The sequence below is a fragment of the Balaenoptera musculus genome, chromosome 17, assembly GCF_009873245.2.
Source record: "Balaenoptera musculus isolate JJ_BM4_2016_0621 chromosome 17, mBalMus1.pri.v3, whole genome shotgun sequence".
Lineage (NCBI taxonomy): Eukaryota > Metazoa > Chordata > Mammalia > Artiodactyla > Balaenopteridae > Balaenoptera > Balaenoptera musculus.
In genome coordinates this window covers 57,579,541-57,601,282 of record NC_045801.1, presented here as the reverse complement: position 1 = coordinate 57,601,282, position 21,742 = coordinate 57,579,541, and the positions used below count along the sequence as shown (strand labels likewise).

Genomic DNA, 21,742 nt, shown 5'->3' with positions numbered 1-21,742 from the left:
GGAGCTGCAGAAATGTACCCCTACACTTCATCAACTCTGATGGCGACATGGGACGCTGACCACAAACACACAAAAAGGTAGCATTTTTTTGTGCCGTTTTAACTTGATTTGGCCCAATGCTCCTCATTGTTTAGTGGTCTGAGTCTTTTCTTTCTGTTTGTTAGTTTTGAATTTTGTTTCTTTGCTGTTAAATATGCTGCGAAACAATCTTTTTTATCTTATTGCCCTGAGCATCCCTGGAGGTCACCGCGCCACCCCAGAGGGGAGGAGTGGAGTATTGTTTTGTTTTGTTTTGTTCCTAAACTCTACAAATAATAGAAGAAATGATATTGTTTGTATTGGGTGCACCTGCTTCCCTAAACCAGGGTGAGGTGTTTTGTTTTTTTTTCCTCTCCACCCCCTCTCTCCTTTTATCTTGACTGTGCGTCCTTTGTTGTTTGGTGGGAATTTGAGTGGCTCCTGCTTTCTTAGGGAACTTCCTATCCCAGGGAATTCAGAGATTCTCCCCAGGGGCCCCCAGAGACTGTATTGTTTTATTCTCCCACCCCATACCCTCCCATTTCACATAAACATGCACCCAAACACACAAGATATTTTTATAAAGGAGCAAAAGAAACACAATCCTGAAAAGGTTTCCTGCATGTGTGCTGTGTGTGTGTGTGAATGTGGTTTTACACAAGTATGTGCATGTTACAAAAAAGGAGAATGAAAATATGTATGGTTTCCTATGTGCATTCTCTTTAAACTTGACTACAACAGAAGTTAAATACAGGAATTTCTTCTCTTGCTTCCTTTGCTTTTCTCCAAGTTACAAGACAGCCCCAGCTGATCAGCAACACGACACCCCCTCCTCTTTGTCCCATGACTTTCTTTCCCCAGGACCAGTCTCAGCCCCTAGTTGCAGGGGGGTCACTGGACAGCACCTACCAAAAAACCCACAGTGCAGGGAGAAAGGCACTCAGCCCAGCTGGTTCCATTTTGTAAGTCTCTGGATAACGAGAATCATGCCCTTTTTCATCTTTGGCCCTCCAGCTCCTGGCAAAGAGCCTCACGCACAGAGCATGCTCAGTAAATATTTGTAGAATGAATGTGGCATGACATGACTCTGGGCAAGCCACTTTGCAGCTCTAGCTCTGATTTTCTCTTCAATAAACAGGAGTCAATTTCTCGAATTTTTTCTAACGCTATTATGATTCTCTTTGTCTAAAATGGATTTGGAGTTAGCTCTTTACAATAGTTAGGATTAGATGCATGTAACAGAAAAAAAAAGTTAAGTAGTATCTTAGATAAGTTGAAATTCTCCTCTCATGTAAAAGAATTCCAAAGGTGGGCAGTTCAGGGCTCCAAGATGTCCTCGGGGACCCAGGCTGCCATCTACTGCCTTGCCATCCTCAGTCCAGGAGAGATGCCACCATGTCCTCCTTCCAGATGAGTGGGAGGAGAAAGTGTGGGAAGACAAAGGGCCTCTTTCACAGCTGAGCCCAAATGAAGTACTGTCCTCGAAATCCCACTCACCATTTTGCTTATATCTCATTGGCCAGAATTTAGTCACATGCCCAACCCGACCTGCAAGGAGGTATATACATTCGCTTAGCTGGACACATTATTGCCCCAAATAAACACCAGGGTTGTATTACTAAGGAAGAAAAGGAGAATGGATATTGGTGTCAAGTAGCAATCTTGCTACCTTATTCAACATTGTTTGGCCTGATTTCATCCTGAAGTAGCTGTTCCCCTTTTTAACTATCTACCCCTTCTTTGAGATCTTAAAGATTTCCCAAATCCTGATGACATTTTCACTAGCCCTTGAAAAATGAGCAAGAGAATTGGTATTTTTCAAATGCTAAATTTATAATTAAATGCATTCGGCTTAAAGGACTGTCCTTTATTTGTGATTAGTTTCATTCTTTCCCTCACACGAACATTTGCTTTTTTCATGAAATGTTGTTCATGGAAGATGATAGTTTGTTTTTATTAATGCCTTTACTTTGAAAAATAAAACTTTTGAACTCTATGTCAGTCATCTGATTTTTTTGTAAACTGGTTTTTTTTTTATATTGAAGTATAGTTGATTTAGAATGTTGTGTTAATTTCTGCTATATAGCAAAGTGATTCAGTTATACATATATATACATTTTTATATTCTCTTCCATTATAGTTTATATCAGGATATTGAATATAGTTCCCTGGGATATACAATAGGACCTTGTTGTTTATCCATTCTCTATGTAATAGTTTGCATCTGATAACCCTAAACTCCCAGTCCCTCCCTCCCTCACCCCTTCTCCCCCTTGGCAACCACAAGTCTGTTCTCTATGTCCATGAGTCTGTTTCTGTTTCATAGATAGGTTCATTTGTGCCATATCTTAGGTTCCACATGTAAGTGATATCATATGGTATTTGTCTTTCTCTTTCCGACTTACTTCACTTAGTATGATAATCTCTAGGTCCATCCATGTTGCTGCAAATGGCATTATTTCGCTCTTATTTATGGCTGAGTATATAAACTGGTTTTGTAAATTCAAAAGTCTAAGAGCATTGCCTTAGATCATTTCTTTAGTTCTCTCCCCAACCTCCATCTTCTGAGAACAGAGGGTTGAGTATATTAGACTAGAAAAACTTCAGGCAGGTGTGTCTGTACCCCATCAATAATAGTAGAGAAGTAGAGAACAGAGGTGTAGTTCATTCAAGAGGAACATAAACCTTCTCAATTCTTTTTTTTTCTTTTTTTTAATTGAACTATAGTTGATTTACAATGTCGAGTTAGTGTCAGGTGTACAGTACAGTGATTCAGTTATACATACATATATATATATATATATATATATATATATTCTTTTTCAGATTAACATTTTCACACTACTATATATAAAATAGATAACCAATAAGGACCTACTGAATAGCCCGGGGAACTCTATTTTGTAATAACCTATAAGGGAAAAGAATCTGAAGAAGAATCTAAACCTTCTCAGCTCTTGATATCAAGGGAACCTCGGAAGAGTGATGTCCTCGGTATACACAAGCGAGGGCCTGACTCTTGGACTCTGCCCACTGGAGTTCAAATACCACCCCCAGAAAGTACCAGCCGAGTAATATTAAACTTAACCTCTTTATGACTAATTTTTAAAATCTATAAAATGAGGATAATAATAGAATCACTTGAATGATTTTTCTGAGGATTAAATTAGAAAATATATGGAAAGAGCTTAGCACGGTGCCTGATACCTAGGATATAGTCCATAAATGTCACTTATTTTCATAGGATTTGATTGAGCTATGAATAACTTAAAAGCCAAAATTATTAATGGCTTAAACACAGAAATGTTTGGTTTTCTCCCATGCAATAAAAGTCCACAGATAGTCAATCCAGAGTATGACTGGAGTAGCAGTTCCTCAAACATCAAAGACCAGATCCTTCTCTCTTTTTGCTTCACCGCCCCTAGCTCGTCGCCTGAAGATCCGGGATGGTGCTGGAGCTCCAGCCATCACATCCACAAGCAAAAAGCAGAAAAGGCATAGAAGACTGCACCTCTACCTTGACTTTCAAAAATCCTGCACAGCACTTCTAGTTCCAGCACCTTGAACAGAGTTTAGTCCCATGATGACACCTAGCTAGAGTGGAAGCTTAAGACGGGGTGCATTGCTGTCCTGCATAAAAATTGAGATCCTGTTAATAAAGAAGGAGAGAATGAATGGTGCGGTTGGCGTGCAGTCATCTTTGCCTCAGATATAATTGTCTTTGATGTTGTTGTTGTTATTACAGAAGACAGGACTCTGGGAAAGGGGAGTGGGTGGGAGCCAGAGATCCTGAGAGTCACCACCATCACAGGGGATGAGTGAGATTACAGGAGCAAGAAGAATCCTGAAGGAGTGACAGGAACAGACGTCCCAGAATCCTCTAGGACTAGTTACCTCCATGGACCTCCAGGTTTTCAACAAGCCCTCTCCCCCCACCCAAATCTAATTCAGTAGATTGGGATCAGCCCAGATAATCTCTGATTTTACCAAGCACCGCAGGTGACTGATGCAGCCGGCCCGTGTACCAGTCTGTTTCATGGATGGGTTATGTCTCCGTTGGACGTACTTGTAGGATTTCTGCTTCTATAGAGGTACAATGTTATGGCTGACACTGGGCCGTGGGAAGGGGAAGGGGAGTGGTTATAGAAGATTCTGACATTTCTACCCCCCTCAACATTCACTTAGAGATCCAATGTTTTAACTGAATTAGAATATACATATGCACTATGTTATTTAATTTCAAAATAGCTTGATCTAATTAAATTGCTCAGTGTCCAAAATAAAACAGCAAGAACATATAAATACCTTAATTAATGTAAAGATGTGTTTCCTTCACAGCCATTGACTGTGTCATGTCTAGAAACCACGTGGTTAGAGATGGGGAAGAGTGGCAGTTTCACAGCTGCAGCTCAGCAGCCAGAGTTCATTGTCTTTGGAAGAGAGCCAAGGTCCATATCGACAGAAAAATGAAAGTTAGTTCAACCCACAGGAAATATCATTGAAAATCAGTGTTGGCAATGAGGACCAGAGTTTATCTCCCACCCATTCTCTTTGATTGCTGGACCGGTCTGCTGCTCTTTTTTTTTTTTTTTTTTTAATTGAGGTATAGTTGTTTTACAATGTTGTGTTAGTTTCTACTGTACAGAGAAGTGGAGTTCCCCGTGCTATACAGCAGGTTCTTATTAGTTATCTATTTTATACATATTAGTGTATATATGTCAATCCCAATCTCCCAGTTCATCCCACCACCACCCCAGTCTGCTGCTCTTAAACAAGCTTCCTGGGTAAAGGGGTAAAGGCCCAAAGGCTGCCACCTGCTTGGACGTACTCTGATCTGCTTCACAAGCAACCTCCCTTTCAGTGACTGGCCTGTCCCTCCTTACCTGAGTACTTTGCCCCAAGCCCCATATCAGTCTCCTCTCATCTTCCTAAAGCAGCAATTAACAACCTTGGCTGCATTTTTTTTGAATCACCTGGAGGATTTTTTTAAATACTAATGCCACCTCGAGAGCTTCTGATTTAACTGGTCTGGGTGTGGATTGGCCATTGGGAGTTTCTCAGTCTCCCCAGGTGACTCTTGCAAAGTCGAGATCCATTGTCCTAGCATCCTCAACAGGAAGTTACTATGTATTCAGATTTTTACTGAAGTTTCCGGGGTTAGGAAGGCATAATTATGGCAGAAGGTGAAAACCAACTTCAAAATCAATTTTAAATACATTGTGTGCTTTAAAACTAATTTTTAAAAAACAACAGCAAAAAAAAAAAAAAAAAACAACTTATTCTGTCCTCTCCCTTAGGAAATTCTTCCTGGCTAGAGAGAGATTAACACCAGCTACAAATGAACTTCATCTCCGCAGGTCCCTCTCCCCACTCTCAAGTCTTTTTCCTCCCCACCCTAGCACCCTGCATCCAGTTCTGGCATTTCTGTATACAAATTTCTGCCACAGTATAAGTGGTGCCCCCAAAACCATATGAACGAGTTAGTGTGAGGTTAATAAAATGTCCCAGATGAGCCTCCGCAGCCAGCCAGCTGGGGATCTAGGAACCAGGCTATGCCATCCAACACATTCCACCAGGTAATGATTTAATGCTCCAGCTAAAATACAGAGAAGGATCATTCTGGAAGTTCTGGCCAACTAGGACTTTCAGGACTACAGCTGGGATTACAGGCTCTCCAGGTGGTTGGCCACCCTTCTTCCACCAGATCTGGAGAGATTGGACAGGATCACCCAGGAAGCCCTCTGACTCCCAACATTCCAAGATGAGGTGCCCGCCATTCCCTGATCGGTCGGCCCAGCTCCAGTGTCCACCCACCCCCCAACCCCACTGCAGCAGCTAAGAACTTCAGGTGGCCCAGGTGAAAATGAGAGATGAGCAGAACGAAGAGGGGAATTGGATGCTGTGCTTTGTTAGGAAGAGTTCGTCTAAACCAGCGTTCCTCACCTTTCATGGCCAAACAAACCCACTACTGTGTTCCATACACCAAAAGAAAACCTCTCCTACGTGGAATTTGCTGTTCCTTGAAGGCCATCCAGATCAGACTGCAAATAACTTGTTAGATAAGTATTATTTTTTCTTCCTGACACCCCTATGATATGCCAGACACTGCACTAGGTGCTTTACACATGTTAAAAGATATATGCTTCGGTTGAGGCATAATTCAAGTTTTAAAGTGTTTATCTGAGCAAAATTTGATTCAAATGGGGCAGCACCAAACCAGGAGTGGCTAGGGACACTCCACCCACAGGAGCTCAGGAGAGACTTGTATAGAGAAAGTAAGGAAGCAAAGTAAGGAAAGTAAGGAAATTATTGATTGGCTATAGTTTAAAGCCTTATTGGTATTTGTGATGGTCCTTAAGTTTCAATTTCTTTACCTTGAGGCAGTTACAGGCTTAGGCTTTGGTTTGCTTTGGTTTGCTTGTAGGCCACCAAAGCATAAGAGCTACTTCAGTCTAATGGCTTCCTTGTTTAATTAATTTAATATACAGTATCCCTATTTATCCTCGTAGTATCCCTATTTATAGGTAATCTGGAATTGAACCAGATTTAATTCCAGATACTTCTCTATATAATAAAAGGATTTCAGGCTTAAGGCTGTCTAGATATTAAAGCTTTTGGGGCTGTGTGATATTGTGATTTATAATAAGAGATATATATTTGGTTTTCATCCCTGTTTCTGGCACAGAGCTCCAGAAACCCTTGGAATTTCCTAAGTGGTAAGTATGATAAAGGTCTCTTTTGAAAGCCCCTTTCAACCACACCCAAATTTATGTGAATAAGAAGAATTTGGAAAGCCCCTAAGGATAAGTGCTGGTTGCCAGGGGACCAACAAAGTGATTTGAGAGTTGGAACTTTCAATCCCATCCCCAGACCTCCAAGGAAGGTAGAAAGGCCTGGAAATTAAGTTCTATCAATGGCCAATGATTTAATCAATCACACCTCTGTCATGAACCCATAAAACCCCAAAAGGATAGGGTTCAGAGAGTTCCTTGTTGGTGAACACATCCACATGCTGGCGGGTGGCACACCCCAGTTCCAAGGGGACAGAAGATCCTTCATTTGAGACCCTCCTGGACCTCACCCTTTGCGCCTCTGTACCTTTTCATCTGGCCGTTCATCTGTATCTTATATAATAGGCTTTATAATAAACTGGTAAATGTAAGTAAATATTTCTCTGAGTTGCGTGAGCTGCGCTAGCAAATTAATTGAACCTAAGGAGAAGGTTTTGGGAACAGAACCTCCAATCTGTAGCCAGTTGTTCAGAAGCACAGGTGACAACACAGAGCACAGGCGTCTGAAGTGGGGGGAGGCGGGCACTGAGCAGTTTTGTGGGACTGAGCCCCTGACTTGTGGAATCCGACACTCTCTCCAGGCAAATTCTGTCAGAATTGAGTTAAACTGTAGGACACCCAGAGAGTATCCACTGAGAATTGGAAAATTGCTTGGTGGTGTGGAAAAAACCCACATCAGAGATTGCACGCTCCATAGAACAATTTTGAATAACTCTCTCTACCACATTTTAAAATTGATATCTAAAATTTTTCCTAAGTTTAAGTAGTGGCAAAAAAATTGCAATTTTCACGGTATACTGTTGATGTCTAATAGAATGTTAAAGGCAGCCAATGAAAGCTAAATCCCATAATGACTTATATGACATAATGACTATATCAGCCATCATCCTTTATGGAAATACTAGAACAATTTCCTCTTGGACAGTGGGAAATTTTACTTCGTTCCTTTTTCTCTTTGAATTCCTATTGTCATTTCACATCCCCACAGAATTTTATCCTAGTAACATTTTTATGTTTGAAAATATTTTCTTGCTCTTATCATAGTTATTTCTAATAGAGATATGTACATCAATTTAATTTTTTTTTTTTTTTTAGTTTTTTATTTCTTGTGACCATTAGGCTCTAAGTGATAGAAAGAAGGGAGGAAGGAAGAAAGGAAAGAAGTGTGAGAGGGAAGAAGGGAAGAAAGGAAACAAGGAAAGAAAATTCTGGCTTGAGTTATTACAATTATTAGTACTATACAATTAATCAAATAATATTTTGATAAATTTATTATTAAAAGTAAAATGTTACTGAATGTGCATCTCTTCTTAATAAAATAAATAGGACTTTTTTCCCCCCAAGTAGTTCATGTATAAATGAACGAATATTGCCAGAAATCACATTCTGATGACCCATCATCAAAATCATTAGTCATGTTCCAGGAGCTAACGATTTAGGTCAGTCTTCATTATGATGAAAGCAAAGAATTGTGAAGTACCCACCTTTCAAAAATATTTGTTACATAGTCATTAGTTCTCTTCCCAATTCTGGGAAATATACTAAAAAAGATTTACCAAGCCTTATTGAGGAGCTATTAATTATACCAATGTCTCTTCTATTAGAGGGACCTAAGGGATGAGCATTGGGAATAACTGAAAAGAACTATTTGAGTTTCACTACGTGAAAGGGGAAAGAAAGTCACTTTAGCATCCACATGTCTTGCTGATGCTTTGCAGTTACCCTACTCTTTGGAGAGGGATTCAGTCTTGGACACTATTTTGAGAATGGAAGAGGCAAGGTCATTATATGATCGTTGGAATCATTCCCACCACCCCCTCAATATTTCTAAATTCAGATCATGTTAACATCAACCAAAACACCCTATTTTAGAGGCCATGTTTCACCCACAACCAAGAATATGTGTAAGACAGGTAGAAACAGAAAACCAATGGTGAGTTTATAGCTCCTCAATTATCACTAAGGGACAATTCCTGAAACCAAGTGTCAAAACTGTCCCTTTGGTTGGTGTCTTGTAAGTTTCTGTGTGCACAGATTTGGGATGGGTGAGGGTATGGCTTTCTTCTGTAATATAGGGGAAAGCCCACGGTGGGCATGGAAGGGAGAAGATTAAACTTGTAAGTCAAGAATCACATACGTGTGATGGTTTAGCATTCAGACATTGCTGCTTATAAAACAGCTGTATCCATGTAACTGTCACCCTTGGAAAGTCTTAGAAAACCTAGTCTATTTCCTACCTGAAGCTCTTTTACAGCATCCAGGCAACTAGCTTCTGCTTCATGGCCCTCTGTGCCAGGCAGCGCATCTTCTCTCAGAGAAGTTTGTTCCATTTTCAGGCTTCTGAAGTCAATAGAAAGTATCAGAGGAGACCGCCTACCAAACTGAAATCAATCAATTGATAAACTGAGTTTGAGTATTTAAAAAATAATGGATTTATTTATTTATTTATTTATTTATTTTCAGCTGCGTTGGGTCTTCGTTGCTGCGCATGGGCTTTCTCTAGTTGCGCTGAGCGGGGGCTACTCTTCATTGTGGTGTACGGGCTTCTCACTGCAGTGTCTTCTCTTGTTGCAGAGCATGGGCTCTAGGTGCACGGGCTTCAGTAGTTGTGGCATGCGGGCTCAGTAGTTGTGGCTTGCAGGCTCAGCAGTTGTGGCGCACGGGCTTAGTTACTCCGTGGCATGTGAGATCTTCCCGGACCAGGGCTCGAAGCCGTGTCCCCTGCATTGGCGGGCAGATTCTTAACCACTGCGCCACCACGGAAGCCCAAAAAATAATGAACTTCTGATGTACCATTGAATCCTAGCTTTGCCTCTTAACAATTGGATGATTTTGGACAAGTGTCTTCATCTTGCAAAATCTCACTTTCCTCATCTGCATACAGAGAAAATAATGCTGACATTTCAGAGTAACCAGTCTAAAAATATCAACGTATGAAAAACCCCTAGCCCAGTGCCTGGCATATTGTAAACACTGAGTAAAGAATTGTTCTCATTCAACCAGTTCCTGAGCCTTCTAACCATCCCATCATCCAGCTCACATTTCTCTTGCTGTTCTGGGAGATAGGGGAACACTTGGTCAGGTAACCTGCTGCAGGACAAAGGCATGATTCTGCAGTGTCCCTCCACCTCCCATGGCCCAGCAGCATAAGCCTTTTCAGAAAGAATGGGGGTACGGAAGGCGGGGTTTATTCTTTGTGAGATCTTACTCACAAAGAGTGAATAAGAACAGGTGCTTTTCCTTTTTGTAAGTGCTCCAAACGACCATGTTAATCGTCTGTCTTAAAATTTTGCCCTGTATTAACATTAAACTCACTGGTTCATAGTACAGAAAATCTATCTTCTCTTTAAAAAGATCCAGTCTCCTAGAATCTCTTCCTGAAATGGAAACATTTCACTGTTCCCCCAAATCACCAGCACTGGTATGGCAATCCCGTGCATAAGCTCCTTTCATTGGCTGGGGTCTCATTCCTTTGACTATATGTGCACTTCTCCGCTGACTGAGGCACAACGAATAAACAATTTTTTAAATAATAACTGTCATCAACCATATCCTGACAAATCTCCTTCTGCTTTCTCTTAATGACATCTTGAATAGACCAAAGAAATCCTCTTAGGTAAGCTGGGATGGGGTCAGCTATAGGGCTATTGTTGAACATGTCAGGGATAGTTTGACTTCCTATTAAAAACCCTGAAGGAGGTATTGGGCCACAAGTGGGTTTTGGTTCTTTAGAATGTAAGGTACTTACTGCTTCTGTGCCCTCAGCAGGAAAAACTACACCCAAGATCCTGCTACAAACCATTGCTATTTGATGGTCAGAATCAAGGTCAAGAATGAAGGTCCCCTTCCCATCACAACCCTACATTGTCTCTGCCCGTGTGAGGATGTGGGTCTCCACCTGAGAACCACTGGCCTCCGCTTCCATAAGACTCACTCTTTACATACTCAGAATATGAGTAAAAATACTTTACCTATTATTCCTCCAGCCCCCAACTTATCCCAGACTCTGATAGTTTAGTTCATTTAACCTTGTCACATTTCGTCTAAACATTTTATCTGTGTTGCTCTTCTGTGGAGCGTAGGTGGATGCAGTCTGTTCACATAACAGAATGTCTTTTTTCTCCATTTCTATAAATGCAGATGCGGTACTTCCCCACCCCAAAAGGTTGGGCTAAAATGTGGCAAGATCAAAAATACTGAGACCCCTTAACTGGAGAGAAGGTGGAGGTGAAGGTGAATTAAGAACTAAATGATTTTGGGGGGAAGAGTAGGGTTTTTTTAAAAAAATATATATATATGAATGTTTATTGAGTGCTTACTATGTGCCCAGCATTTTTTTACGTACTTTATGTATACATTAAATACCACATGTGAAACTCACAAGACAGCAGTAAGTTACAATTATACTCCCATTTTACAGATGAGGAAGCTGAGTCACAGAGTGTTTACACAAGCGTCAGAACAGGGATCTGGCTCCCGAGTTGGTTCTTGATTGCCACATTGAATCATCACGGGATAGAGAGTGACAGGAGTTGGGAAAGGAGACCGTTGCCAACGTGATCCAGGAAGGCCTCTCTGAGCAGTGACATGGGGCTGCGACCCGAACAAGAAGGAGCCACCCGCCAAGACCCAGGAGAAGCATTCCAGGGAGAAGGAACACCAGGGGCCAAGGCCCCAGGGAGGAGAAAAAGTTATTTTGCTCCAGGTAACAGGCAGGGGCAGAGAGCAGAGAGTGGCATGGCAACAAACGGAGGGGTGGGCTGCCCAGATAAGAGTAGGGTCTTTTGTGGGGAATATCAAAAAGGTGACCAATGTTCCCCCTATCCCCACTAAGCACACACCAAAAAGGAAATAGACTTGAAGAATGCTATTTGAGTTAGCTTTTTAAGCAGAATTTTATAATAGTGAAGAGAAAATACTGATGTGAAACATGAAATTCCATTCCCTGGTAGTTTTTAAAATAAATGGTTGGGGTGGGGAATAGGGGGGATAGAGACAGATCTGTTTGGATCTGTTTTGTTCCTCTTCTTAGTGATAACAAAAAGGGAGGTTAGATTCACTCATTCATTCAACAAATATTTGAGTCCCTCCTACATGCCAGGCACTGTTTAAGTGACAGTCTGTAGAAGTGAACGAACCAGGCAAAACAGACAGTAAACAGACAATCAATGAAATATATATTCTGTCAGATAATGCTAAGTACTGTGGAGAAAAACAAAGAGGAAAGGGAGGCAAGAAGTGGCAGGAGTGGGCGATGAGGGGGTAAAAGAGAGGATGTTTTAAATAGGGTCCTAAGGGAAGACTGCAAGGGGAAGGCGACCTTTGAGCAGAGCCCCAAGTAGATGACAGGTTACAGGCAGATAAGCAGATAGCTGGGGGAAGAACATTCCAGGCAGAGGGAAAAGCCAGTGCAAAGGCCTGGAGGTGAGCGCGTGCTTGGCATGTTCTAGCAACAGCACAGTGCAATGTGGCTGGGGCAGAGTGACGGAGGGGCTGGTGGTAGGAAATGAGGTCAAAGAGGATGATTAAGGGCTCAAATATGTCCTCTTTTAATTTATGATTCAATTCCGCATGCATGAAACATTCCTCCACACCAGAAACAAAACCATGCCCTCAGGGGAGAGATTAACAGCAACAATGGAACATAAATAAATAAAAGTAGCTACAGAAAATTTTCAGTCATCAACTCTCTCTCGGGTATCAGTCAGTCTCTCTCTGCCTAACATGGTGTTTTCAAGTCTCTTCTGCTAAATCAAGCCATAGACCACCTAGCAACTGCCTATGAATGATTAAGAGTTTTCAAATTCAGGCACAGTCTTTTCACTTGAATATATGTCAAACCCAACACAAAGCACTTAATGAAAAATACGAACGGAATAGTAAATAGGATGGGAAATGTTACAACATAACTCTAAAGCAGCATGATATCACATAGCCTATTAGCACAAAATCCAGAAACCTCCCGTGTTCCCCAGACCCATCTCTCCACAACTGTTTACCTCCGGTTTCTCTGGGACTTGTGGGCCTGGGGAAACAGTTCTGACGCAAATGCATGTCAATACCTGCAGACAATTCAGAAAGGCCTGGGTTTCTCCTTCCTTACTTCTTTCTCCCCTCTCCCTGCCCCACCCCAGAGCAGAACACTAAAGCATCCGAGTGAAAAGCCCTGCAGCTCATCAAGATGAAGGCAGGCATTATGTTTCAAGTTGAGGTTCAAAACAGCTTGCACTTTGCCAGGACTTCTTTCTCCCTGAAATCAGATGGCGCCTCTGAGCACTTCAGTGTCCTGAGTCACAAGCAAGGTACACACCCGCTCTTTCATTGAAGGCCACCAGGCTGAGACCCCATCTTCCTCCTCGGTCAAGTGAACACAAGGACCAAGTTGAGAGCACCTTCAGAAGAGGTTCCTGGGAAGGGTCCAGGCTTAAAATAAAAAGAATGATTTCAGTTTCTCTCTTCTTGTGGAAATATGACAACCCAGAAATAATTTTTAAAATCTCTGCCCATTATCTTTACATAAGACCACCTACATCTGCTTAATTACTGCACTGTTTATTTTATATCAGGTGACTATTTATCCATTAAGCATATCCATAGGCCATGCATGACAAAGACACTGTATTAGAAAATTTTAGCCCTCTGAGAGCCTTTCAGATTAGAGCCCTAGGAGATGAGAGTAGGCTGCTACCCACTGACCCAGTGTTGCTGGCAGACAGGTTTCCATGAATTAGTTACCAACCTACATAAATCAGGCAATTTCACATAAAAATCTAAAATTGGAGACACTCTTGAAAACTTGAAAGATCTGGCAATGCTGGACCAAAATTCCTATGTAGAAACAACTGGTGTGACCCTTCAGACAGAAAGTGTGGGGAGCACATGCCCCCTGGGTCAGCACCCACTGGCTCATACCCTTGCATCCTTCCCCATTAGTGCCTTTCCCTGGGAGTATGCACCTGGGACACCCCCACCCCCGCCATCTAGTCCAACCACTTTATGGGACAGATGAGGAAAGCAGGGTCCAGAGAATTTTAAATGACTTACCTAAGGTCACTCAATCAGATAAAAGCAGAGCAGGAATCAGAATTCGGGTCTCCTTCCCAAGACACCCCCATTCCCTGGAGCTCCAGTTGTGAAAGAAATTGTGCCATATTTGAAGCAGTTTCTCAAATGATATTAGCTCTGAAGTTATTTTAATTATAAATCACCGGTGCAATCTAATGAAGACATCAAAGCTGTGATACTGGTATAGACCAGAAGGACTGGGGAAAAGTATAACTAGGAGATATAACACTTTCTGAGGGATTTAAAATGTAAGTAATCTATATTTAAAATATCATGATTTTTGTGAGTAACAGAGTACAACAAAGAAAAGCTGAATACGAGTCACATCCTAATTGAACTATACTGAATAAATTAGCAATGATACGTCTTGGATTTTTTTTCTCTCTAAATCTAAAAAAGATTTAGACTGAGAGGTTTTTCTAATGCATGAATTCTGCCCACCTATCTTTCATGTCATTAATTCATGGTAATATATATATAATGAAGATAATGGGTAATTATTGAGGACTTTCAAGATTCTTTATAAGTGATATTATTTTCTCCATAAGGTAAATTTACGGGCCAACCTAAAAACATTTTGTTTACATGGGTAGAAGTATTATAAATGTATATATAATATAAAAGTATGGTAGCACTAATGACCCTGATGTTAATATTTTCATCCTACATCAACTCAGAATAGAAATGAGAGTTTTTCTACATTCATTTTTCTACATACCACTGGCTTATCATCATAACTCCATTCTCTTTCCCAGGAAGCTCAGACTCCATCTCCACAATTTCCAGAAACCTGTCACCTTGAAGAGGTTTAAAAAGAAACCCAAATATTTCTTCCTTTACGGGGTCTTAGTTCCCAGACCAAGGATGGAACCCAGGCCCCCATCAGTGAAAGGGCCAAGTCCTAACCACAGGACCACCAGGGAATTCCCACCCAAAATATTTCTTTGGAAAACTATGTAATCTTGAAAATGACCCCCCCATCCCCCTTCCAAAAAAAGAAAAAATTACTAACCAGATGGTGACATAGGGGTCACTGATATGACAAGTGGAACGTGTCACACATTTACGGTTGCACAGTGCTTCCAGCAGGGCTGGTAAAATGAGAGGCTTTATTGCTTTCCTACCACATTAGCAGCCATCTAAACCTGGGTGCCAGAGAGAGCATCTAAGACAGTCTAAGCACAATGCTGTTCAGTAATGCTGTAATGCCATGCGAAACCCCGGCTGCTAAAATTACACTGACACTTGGCAGAAATTATCATCACACTTCCCATCACAGCATTATGACAGGCAGAAAGAGTGTCTGCGTGGTACAGGCAGTGCTCAGAGCAGAACTGTGCATCCCAGGAGGCACCCACGTCTGAGGCCACGCAGAGAAGGGTTGAGTGGGAGCTGCCCTTTGAAACCCTCAATCAGAAAAATGCCGCAGTCTCCATCCATCCCCTTCCTAGGGACCCAGAAGTCACTGCTCAGGTTCAAAGTCCAAACTTCGCTTTGCCTTCATTTCTTAATCAGAGGAGGGAGGAGGAGTTCAGTGGTCAGGCAAAGAAAAGGACGGCTCTATTTCATCTGCCAGAGTGGCTTTTCTCCTTCTCCTCCCCACCCACCCTCAGGATCAAGGCAAACTCCTTCGGAGCTAGGAGACCCCTTAATTGGCAGAAGGACGACTTTTAAAGCAATGGGAAGGCACTCCTCTCCCGGGGGGCCAAGATTACTGCCTCTGTTCTGGCAGGGTTTTGTTCTAACCTCAGGCACATGTCTGCTTCCTCACTACACAGCGAAGGAATCAAATGCAACTAAAGGGTTAAACAAATGCCTTGGAAACCAGACAAGGAAAGACTCCTGGAGCCATGCAGGTGCGAAATTACAGCCTGCAATTGCTCACCAGGCCTCAGATTCCCGGGCTCAGAATTAACAAGGTTTGGCTTTTCTTGTTTTGCCATTAAAAAAAAACAAAAGAAAAAAGAAAGAAATTTAATATTCTGCTCTCCCTGCGTAGAACTCAGCACACAGTAGATGTTCTCAGTAAATATTTGTTGAACGGTCAACACAGTTTTATGATTTCATCAGAGTTCTCTCCCACCCTGCAACTACCAGTCTGATTTGAGGTTTCTGGTCCATAGATGGCCAGTTTAGGGCCAGATCATCTGACATAACAGTTAGAGGACTACGTCCCCTTATGGGAGTCACACCAAAGCTCTGCACCATAATGAAGTCACCTTATTCAGAATCACAAATACCAAGAACAATGAAATTATTAAACATAAGAAAACTGATGACCAGGCAAAATGAAAATGAGAGACAATGTATCTTATCTTAGCCAATAGAGGGAAAGGCTAAAGTATGTAAGACATATACAGAAGAATTTGTTCTTTTTTATTTAGTCACAACACATCAGTACAACAGAGGTCAAACTCAGTTCAGTGGAGGTTGTTTAAACTACACCTGCTAAAGGAATAAACCTGTAAAATGATGCTTTAATAGCCCAAATCAAATTAAACCAAATAGAAGGCAGCAAAGCCCTTTTAAGTATCTCAATAACCACATTTCCATGCACCAAAAAGGAAAACACAACATAAAAATTTCCAGTGAAAAGAAAACATGGCAGCTCCAGGAAGAATTAGGTTATACATTTAACAGGTTCCACTGGACTATTCCATTGACCACTTGCACACCATGATCACTTATCCATGTTAACATTTGTGAATTTGAGATCTGCGAAATTAAAAATTCATTGCATTGCTTGGGGCTGGTAAATGCAGACATATTCTATGCAATCATCTTCTGTCTCTTCCCTGCCAACTCCAAACGGGGACCTCTCCTAACCAAGCCAGAACTGTGAGTCCTGGTAGATGACAGCAATTGGTCATTCAGATTCAGGGGCCCTGATGGTTTGTACATTCACCCTACTGCTGCAGGAAGCAGAGAATTAGCTAGTCTTCTTTCTTGGATAAAGCTGATCATCTGATTTGTCAACGCTTTATTCAGAAATATAAAATTCAATATAGCCCCCCCCCAAAAGAATATCATTTATACAACACCTTAATTGTCAAAATATCAACAAATAGCATCATGTTAACATTGAGCATAGTGGTTTGGAAAATTAATTCTAAAAAGAGACTGTATACAAGGAGAAAAACAGACCCAAAATACTAAATGTTAAAATTCCCAAAACTTTGAGGCAAAATGGAATCATTCTTAGACAGATAGGTTTACAAAGTAAATTAGGCACAGTCCAAACCTATCACCAATTTGTTGGTTTATATTCACTATTTCAATTTAGTGTCTGGAACAAAATTTAACAACTAGTTTTTAAAAACTGCTAATACATGACATGATAAAAAAAAACATTAAAAAAGAAAAAGTGAACCAACAAACCTTTCGTCTTTCAACAAAATTTATCTGAAAGTGTACCTTCTTCCTTTTTATTTTACTGATGACTTTAAGGTGATGTTGGCAACAGCCCAGCTCAGCTGGGATTTTAAGCTTTCCCTTCCCTCATTCTACAGCATCAGTTCTTTAAAAAGCTCCAATCTCCGTCCCCCAAGGTCTATAGGGTTTGCCAAGGTTTGCTGCCTGCGTGGGTGCTGAAGGGCTCAGTGCATTGGGAGAGAGTAAGTGGAAGGAGCCAAAAGAGAAGGGGAAGGCCGACAGGGAGGCCACCGAGGAGAGCAGAGGCGGCGAGAGTTTGGAGGCGGAGGTGACCACGGGGAGCACCGGTCCAAGGCTGCCGCTAGGGGGCGCCCGCAAAGCCGACGCCTCCGGATGTGCCGTGGCCAACCTGCCCTGGTGGTGGGGTTCCGTGGGCGAGGCCGTGGTGCCAGTGTTCCCGTGGCCATTCTGGGGCAGCAACAGGGGGTGCGCGACGTGCGGGTGATGTCCGAAAGCACTCCCCCAGGGAATGTGTCCAAGGCCTGCGTGAGCGCCGCTTGCCGCTTCCCGCTGGGAGGCATAGTTGTTCAGATGCGAGACCAGTCGAACTCGAAGCGGGTCCGTGGCATCTAGTCCTTCAATGATGCTCAGATAACGGGCGACTTCTGCCAGGCATTCCCGAAACCCCAAACTCCGATAGTCCATAGCAAGGGCGTGCGCGTCAAAATAGCCTGGGGAAACGAACAAAAGAAAAACCTCAGAGCTTCGCTCATTTCCCGCATTTCTTCAATCCCAAAGGCAGCCCTTCCTGGCAAATATCTACATCCTTTTTTAAAAAAAACGGCATTCACGGGCTCTTCTGAAAGTCCAAATATTTGGGAGTCGACCAAAATCTTTGCATTAATCAACATGAGAAGTATGTCTTTGCTAATGCAAGTTCAAAGCCCAGTTAGAGACTGCCAAGCAGAAATTGGAATTATACCCTACCGGCAGATGAAACTATGTTCATTCCTTTCATGTTTTCCCTCAACAACAACAAAAAATACATCAAGGACAGAAAAACCACAGACTAGTGAAATTCATTAGACACACAGATGTAAGTTATCATCATGGAGCTTTTAGGCACTTGGTCCAGAGTAAAGCATTTTTCCGGCTGGAGACAGACAAACAGACCTCCTCCGTCTCCCACCTTCCTTTGGGTTTTCTTTACTTAACCACAACAGGTTTCTTTCCTCAACAGTCATGTGGCAGCTTATTCTTTAAGAATCTTGTATATGAAATTAAGACCATATACTTAAAAAAAAAAAGCTTTTTCTCAAAAAGGTTGATAAACAAATGTGGTTTGAGCTACGTGATCAGAGCTGTCACAACTTTAGGGCACCTCACCCATAATAGGTATTTTCCAAAAGAAGGTGCATAAGCTTAATTTGCAGAGGGCTGGGATGATGAATTCACTGGCGAAAAACCTATGCGCACGTGAAAATGCACTGACAGGCAACCCCACACACCACAAACCGTTCTCTCCCCACCCCCAAAGCACACAGTAAAAATAAGACAGCGACTGCACCAATCCTGGCCATGGGCGGCTGTTCACTCTTCCCCCACCGGACTAGAGATGTACCTTTCCCTCCTGCAGTGTGCAGCATTTTCAGGTGATCCACCGTCATCTGCAGGATCTCGGCTTTTTCCAACTTGGCAGATCCCTAGAGAAGAGAACAACAACAAAAACAAAAACTGATTTGGTACCAAGTGCCTTTGGGGAACAACTTAAAATATATATGCACGTATATGCTCTGTAAATCATAAAAGTACAGACAACAGCAAAATAAATTATCTTCCAAAATATGTTGGACTCTGGATGAATTCATTTCCTCCGCACAAACAACGCGGTTATTTTCCACGGCACGGGTAAGGTTCAGATTAATGATGGGAAGAATTCTGAAGGTGTAGATAGCTACACGGAGAGCTCTACCTACTTTCTCCATTACCTGCTTCTCAAAAGCACTGGGTACCAGCCTCCTCAGCTCAGACAAACTGTTATTGATCCGATCTCGTCGGCGCTTCTCAATGATCTGTAGAAAGCAGGCGAAACAAAGGGGAACATTTCCATTACGACTGTAAATTCCAAAGTGAAGAAAGGTGGTTCTTCCCGTTAATTAACAAAACAACCCCCGCCCCCCCAAAAAAGAGGGTGCACTGTAAAGAGACTTACGCCTCTCCGTCTTTTCCTGGCCAAGATCTGTGAAGATGTAGTTGGGGACATGGAACCTAGAGCCGAACTCAAGTTCCTAAATGGGGGGGGGGGGACAGGAATCACCGTTAAGCGAGAGGAGGTTATCTGAGGGGTCGCCCCCACGCCCTCCCCGTACTCAGATTTTTTTTGGCAACTTGGTCTTGAAGAGCCTCCGGGGTCTTCACCCGGGGCGGAGGCCTGCCGGAGATGCGCAGAGGTCAGTGCAGGGCGCCGGCGTGCCCCGGGCCCTTGGGCGCTGTCACCGAGGCCAGCCGGCGCTCGCCTCCCGCTCCCGCTCCCGCTCCGCCGCCGCCAACTCACCCATTCTCATCCGCACTCTCCTTTTCCACCTCGATGGTCTCGTCCAGCTCGCTATCGGAGGAGCTGTACTCGGGGTGGGCTCGCTTCATGCTGGCTACGCGGGGGATCCGGGGGAGGGTCGGCGCGGCGGGCAGGGAGGAGTTAACTGCAGCGGCCCCTCTCCGCGCTCGGCTGCTCGCGCTCCGCACACACTGGTCCGGCTCACTCTCTGCCTCCGGTTAAAACTCAACCATCCCTTTCCCACGCTGCGCCCCTTCCCAGGGCCCTGGGGAGGGCGGGGGAGTAGAGGGGGCGGGCAAGGGGGCGGAGGGGCGGGGCGTCGGCTCCCGGGCAACAGCCTTCCCTTGGCCAATCCGCTTTCTCGCTCCACTGATTGGCAGCCTCTCAGGGGCGGGGCGGGGGCGAGGCCAAGGGCGAGGGCGAACCCCGCGCCCGCCCTCGGCGCCCGCCCCTGCCCGGCGGCGGTGTGTTGGCTCCGCAGGGGCTCTGTCGGGCCTCCGCTGGGGGGAAGGAGGAGGCGCGGGCGGCGGTGGGCCGGCGGCGAGCAGGCTGGGGAGGCCGGGCCGGGACACAAGCCGGTGGCGGCCGCGGCCCCGCCCCGCCCCGCGCGCCCCGATTGGGCTGGCCGCACGCCAGGGCCGCGCCTGCAGCGCCGCCGGTGAGCCGCACGCGCCGCGGGCCGTGGGAAAGTGCCGGCGCCGCGGCTGCCAGCCAATCCGGGCGGCCGGCGGCGGCGGCGGCGACGGCGGCCGCGCTGGCGGCGGCGGAGGTGGTGGTGGCGGCGCTGGGTGTCCGCATGAATGGAGAAGAATGCGCAGGCGGGGGAGCGGGGCCGCGTGAGGGCGCGCCGGCTGGGCTGGGCGGCCGCGGGCCCGGCCCCCCGTGTGAACCTGTAATCGGAGCCTGGGCGCCGGGCGGCCCCGGAAGCCGCCGCCCTGCGCCGAGGTAAATCTCCGCTGCGGGCCCGCCGTATCCGGCGGCGGGAGCCGCGCGCCTCCGGCAAAGCCAGGCCCGATGCATCTGGCCGGGCGGCGCGCCGGGCGTTCCGCGGAAGGTGCAGGGCGCCGGGAGAGCGGCCGCCGGGACGCCATTCACTGTGGCCACCAGCCCAGGGCTCCGGGCGCATGCAGGGGAAGATGTGGTTTCAGAGAATGTTCTTTTTCGGTTTCTGGAGCTATGTCCTCACTAGCAGACGGTCTCGCTTCCGCAGGGGCTTCCCAGTCTCCAGGATGGAATGAATTCCCCTGTGCATCTAATGTCCGGGGAAATGGAGCGCTTGTTTTCTCGGCTGACTTGGAGGTGGGGGTAGGGAGGAGGCCCCTGGGGATTTTTTTTTTTTTTTTTCCAGGCGTTGGCGGCTAGATCTTGTCAGCGGGCGACAGGGTGGCGGGACTGAGCATTTGCGTCTGAGGCTGCCCTTGCTGCGGGGATGCAAGTCTCTAACCCCTAGACGCACACGCGCAACCCACACACATCCGGCCTAGGTGGTGGCGTGGCGTGTACTGAGTGCTACGTGCAAGTCCTCAAGAAGATAGATGTTTAAAATATATATATTGTGTATCTCGGGCTGGTTCTTGATTTGTAGAAACAGCTGGGTGGTTGTTTTGAATTTAGAAATCCAGGCTTCTCTATCCCTGACAAAGGAGCAGAGCTGTTCGTATTCCTGTCAAGTCCACTCTTGTGACTGCCGTCCTGTCAGTGAGGGAACGCTTGATATTGTTGAGGATAATAGACATATGCTCACTTTGAAGATTGCTTGTCCGTTTCTATTCCTCCTTAATTATTGATCTCAATGCCCTCTTAATACATTTTGGACGCCGCACAATGAGCGGCCTGAGCCTAATATGGACGTTGGTTTCTCAGCTTCTCACCCACACACACGTTATGCCACTTTCTGACTCTCATTAAACCTCTTATTCCACTAAACCTTCACCTCCAGCCC

The 21,742-nt window shown here is 44.4% G+C and overlaps 2 protein-coding genes across 3 annotated transcripts; both read right to left on the bottom strand.

Moving 5' to 3' along the window:
- Window positions 1-17,131: 17,131 nt before the first annotated feature.
- Window positions 17,132-20,402, bottom strand: HEY1 (hes related family bHLH transcription factor with YRPW motif 1). Of its 2 annotated transcripts, XM_036831020.1 has the most exons (5): window positions 19,801-20,402; window positions 19,459-19,534; window positions 19,235-19,318; window positions 18,868-18,949; window positions 17,132-17,977 (listed from the first exon to the last, which is right to left on the bottom strand). In XM_036831020.1, exons 1-5 carry the CDS (start codon window positions 19,887-19,889, stop codon window positions 17,394-17,396), a joined length of 915 nt encoding a protein of 304 aa, XP_036686915.1. In that variant the 5' UTR covers window positions 19,890-20,402; the 3' UTR covers window positions 17,132-17,393. The 2 variants fall into 2 exon arrangements, with proteins under 2 accessions (XP_036686915.1, XP_036686916.1); XM_036831021.1 differs by lacking the exons at window positions 18,868-18,949; window positions 19,235-19,318; window positions 19,459-19,534; window positions 19,801-20,402 and adding an exon at window positions 18,436-18,840.
- On the bottom strand, window positions 20,019-20,891 carry LOC118883359 (proline-rich protein 2-like). The gene has a single exon (XM_036830082.1). The coding sequence runs from the start codon at window positions 20,889-20,891 to the stop codon at window positions 20,019-20,021; it is 873 nt and encodes a 290-aa protein (XP_036685977.1).
- Between the last annotated feature and the right edge of the window lie 851 nt (window positions 20,892-21,742).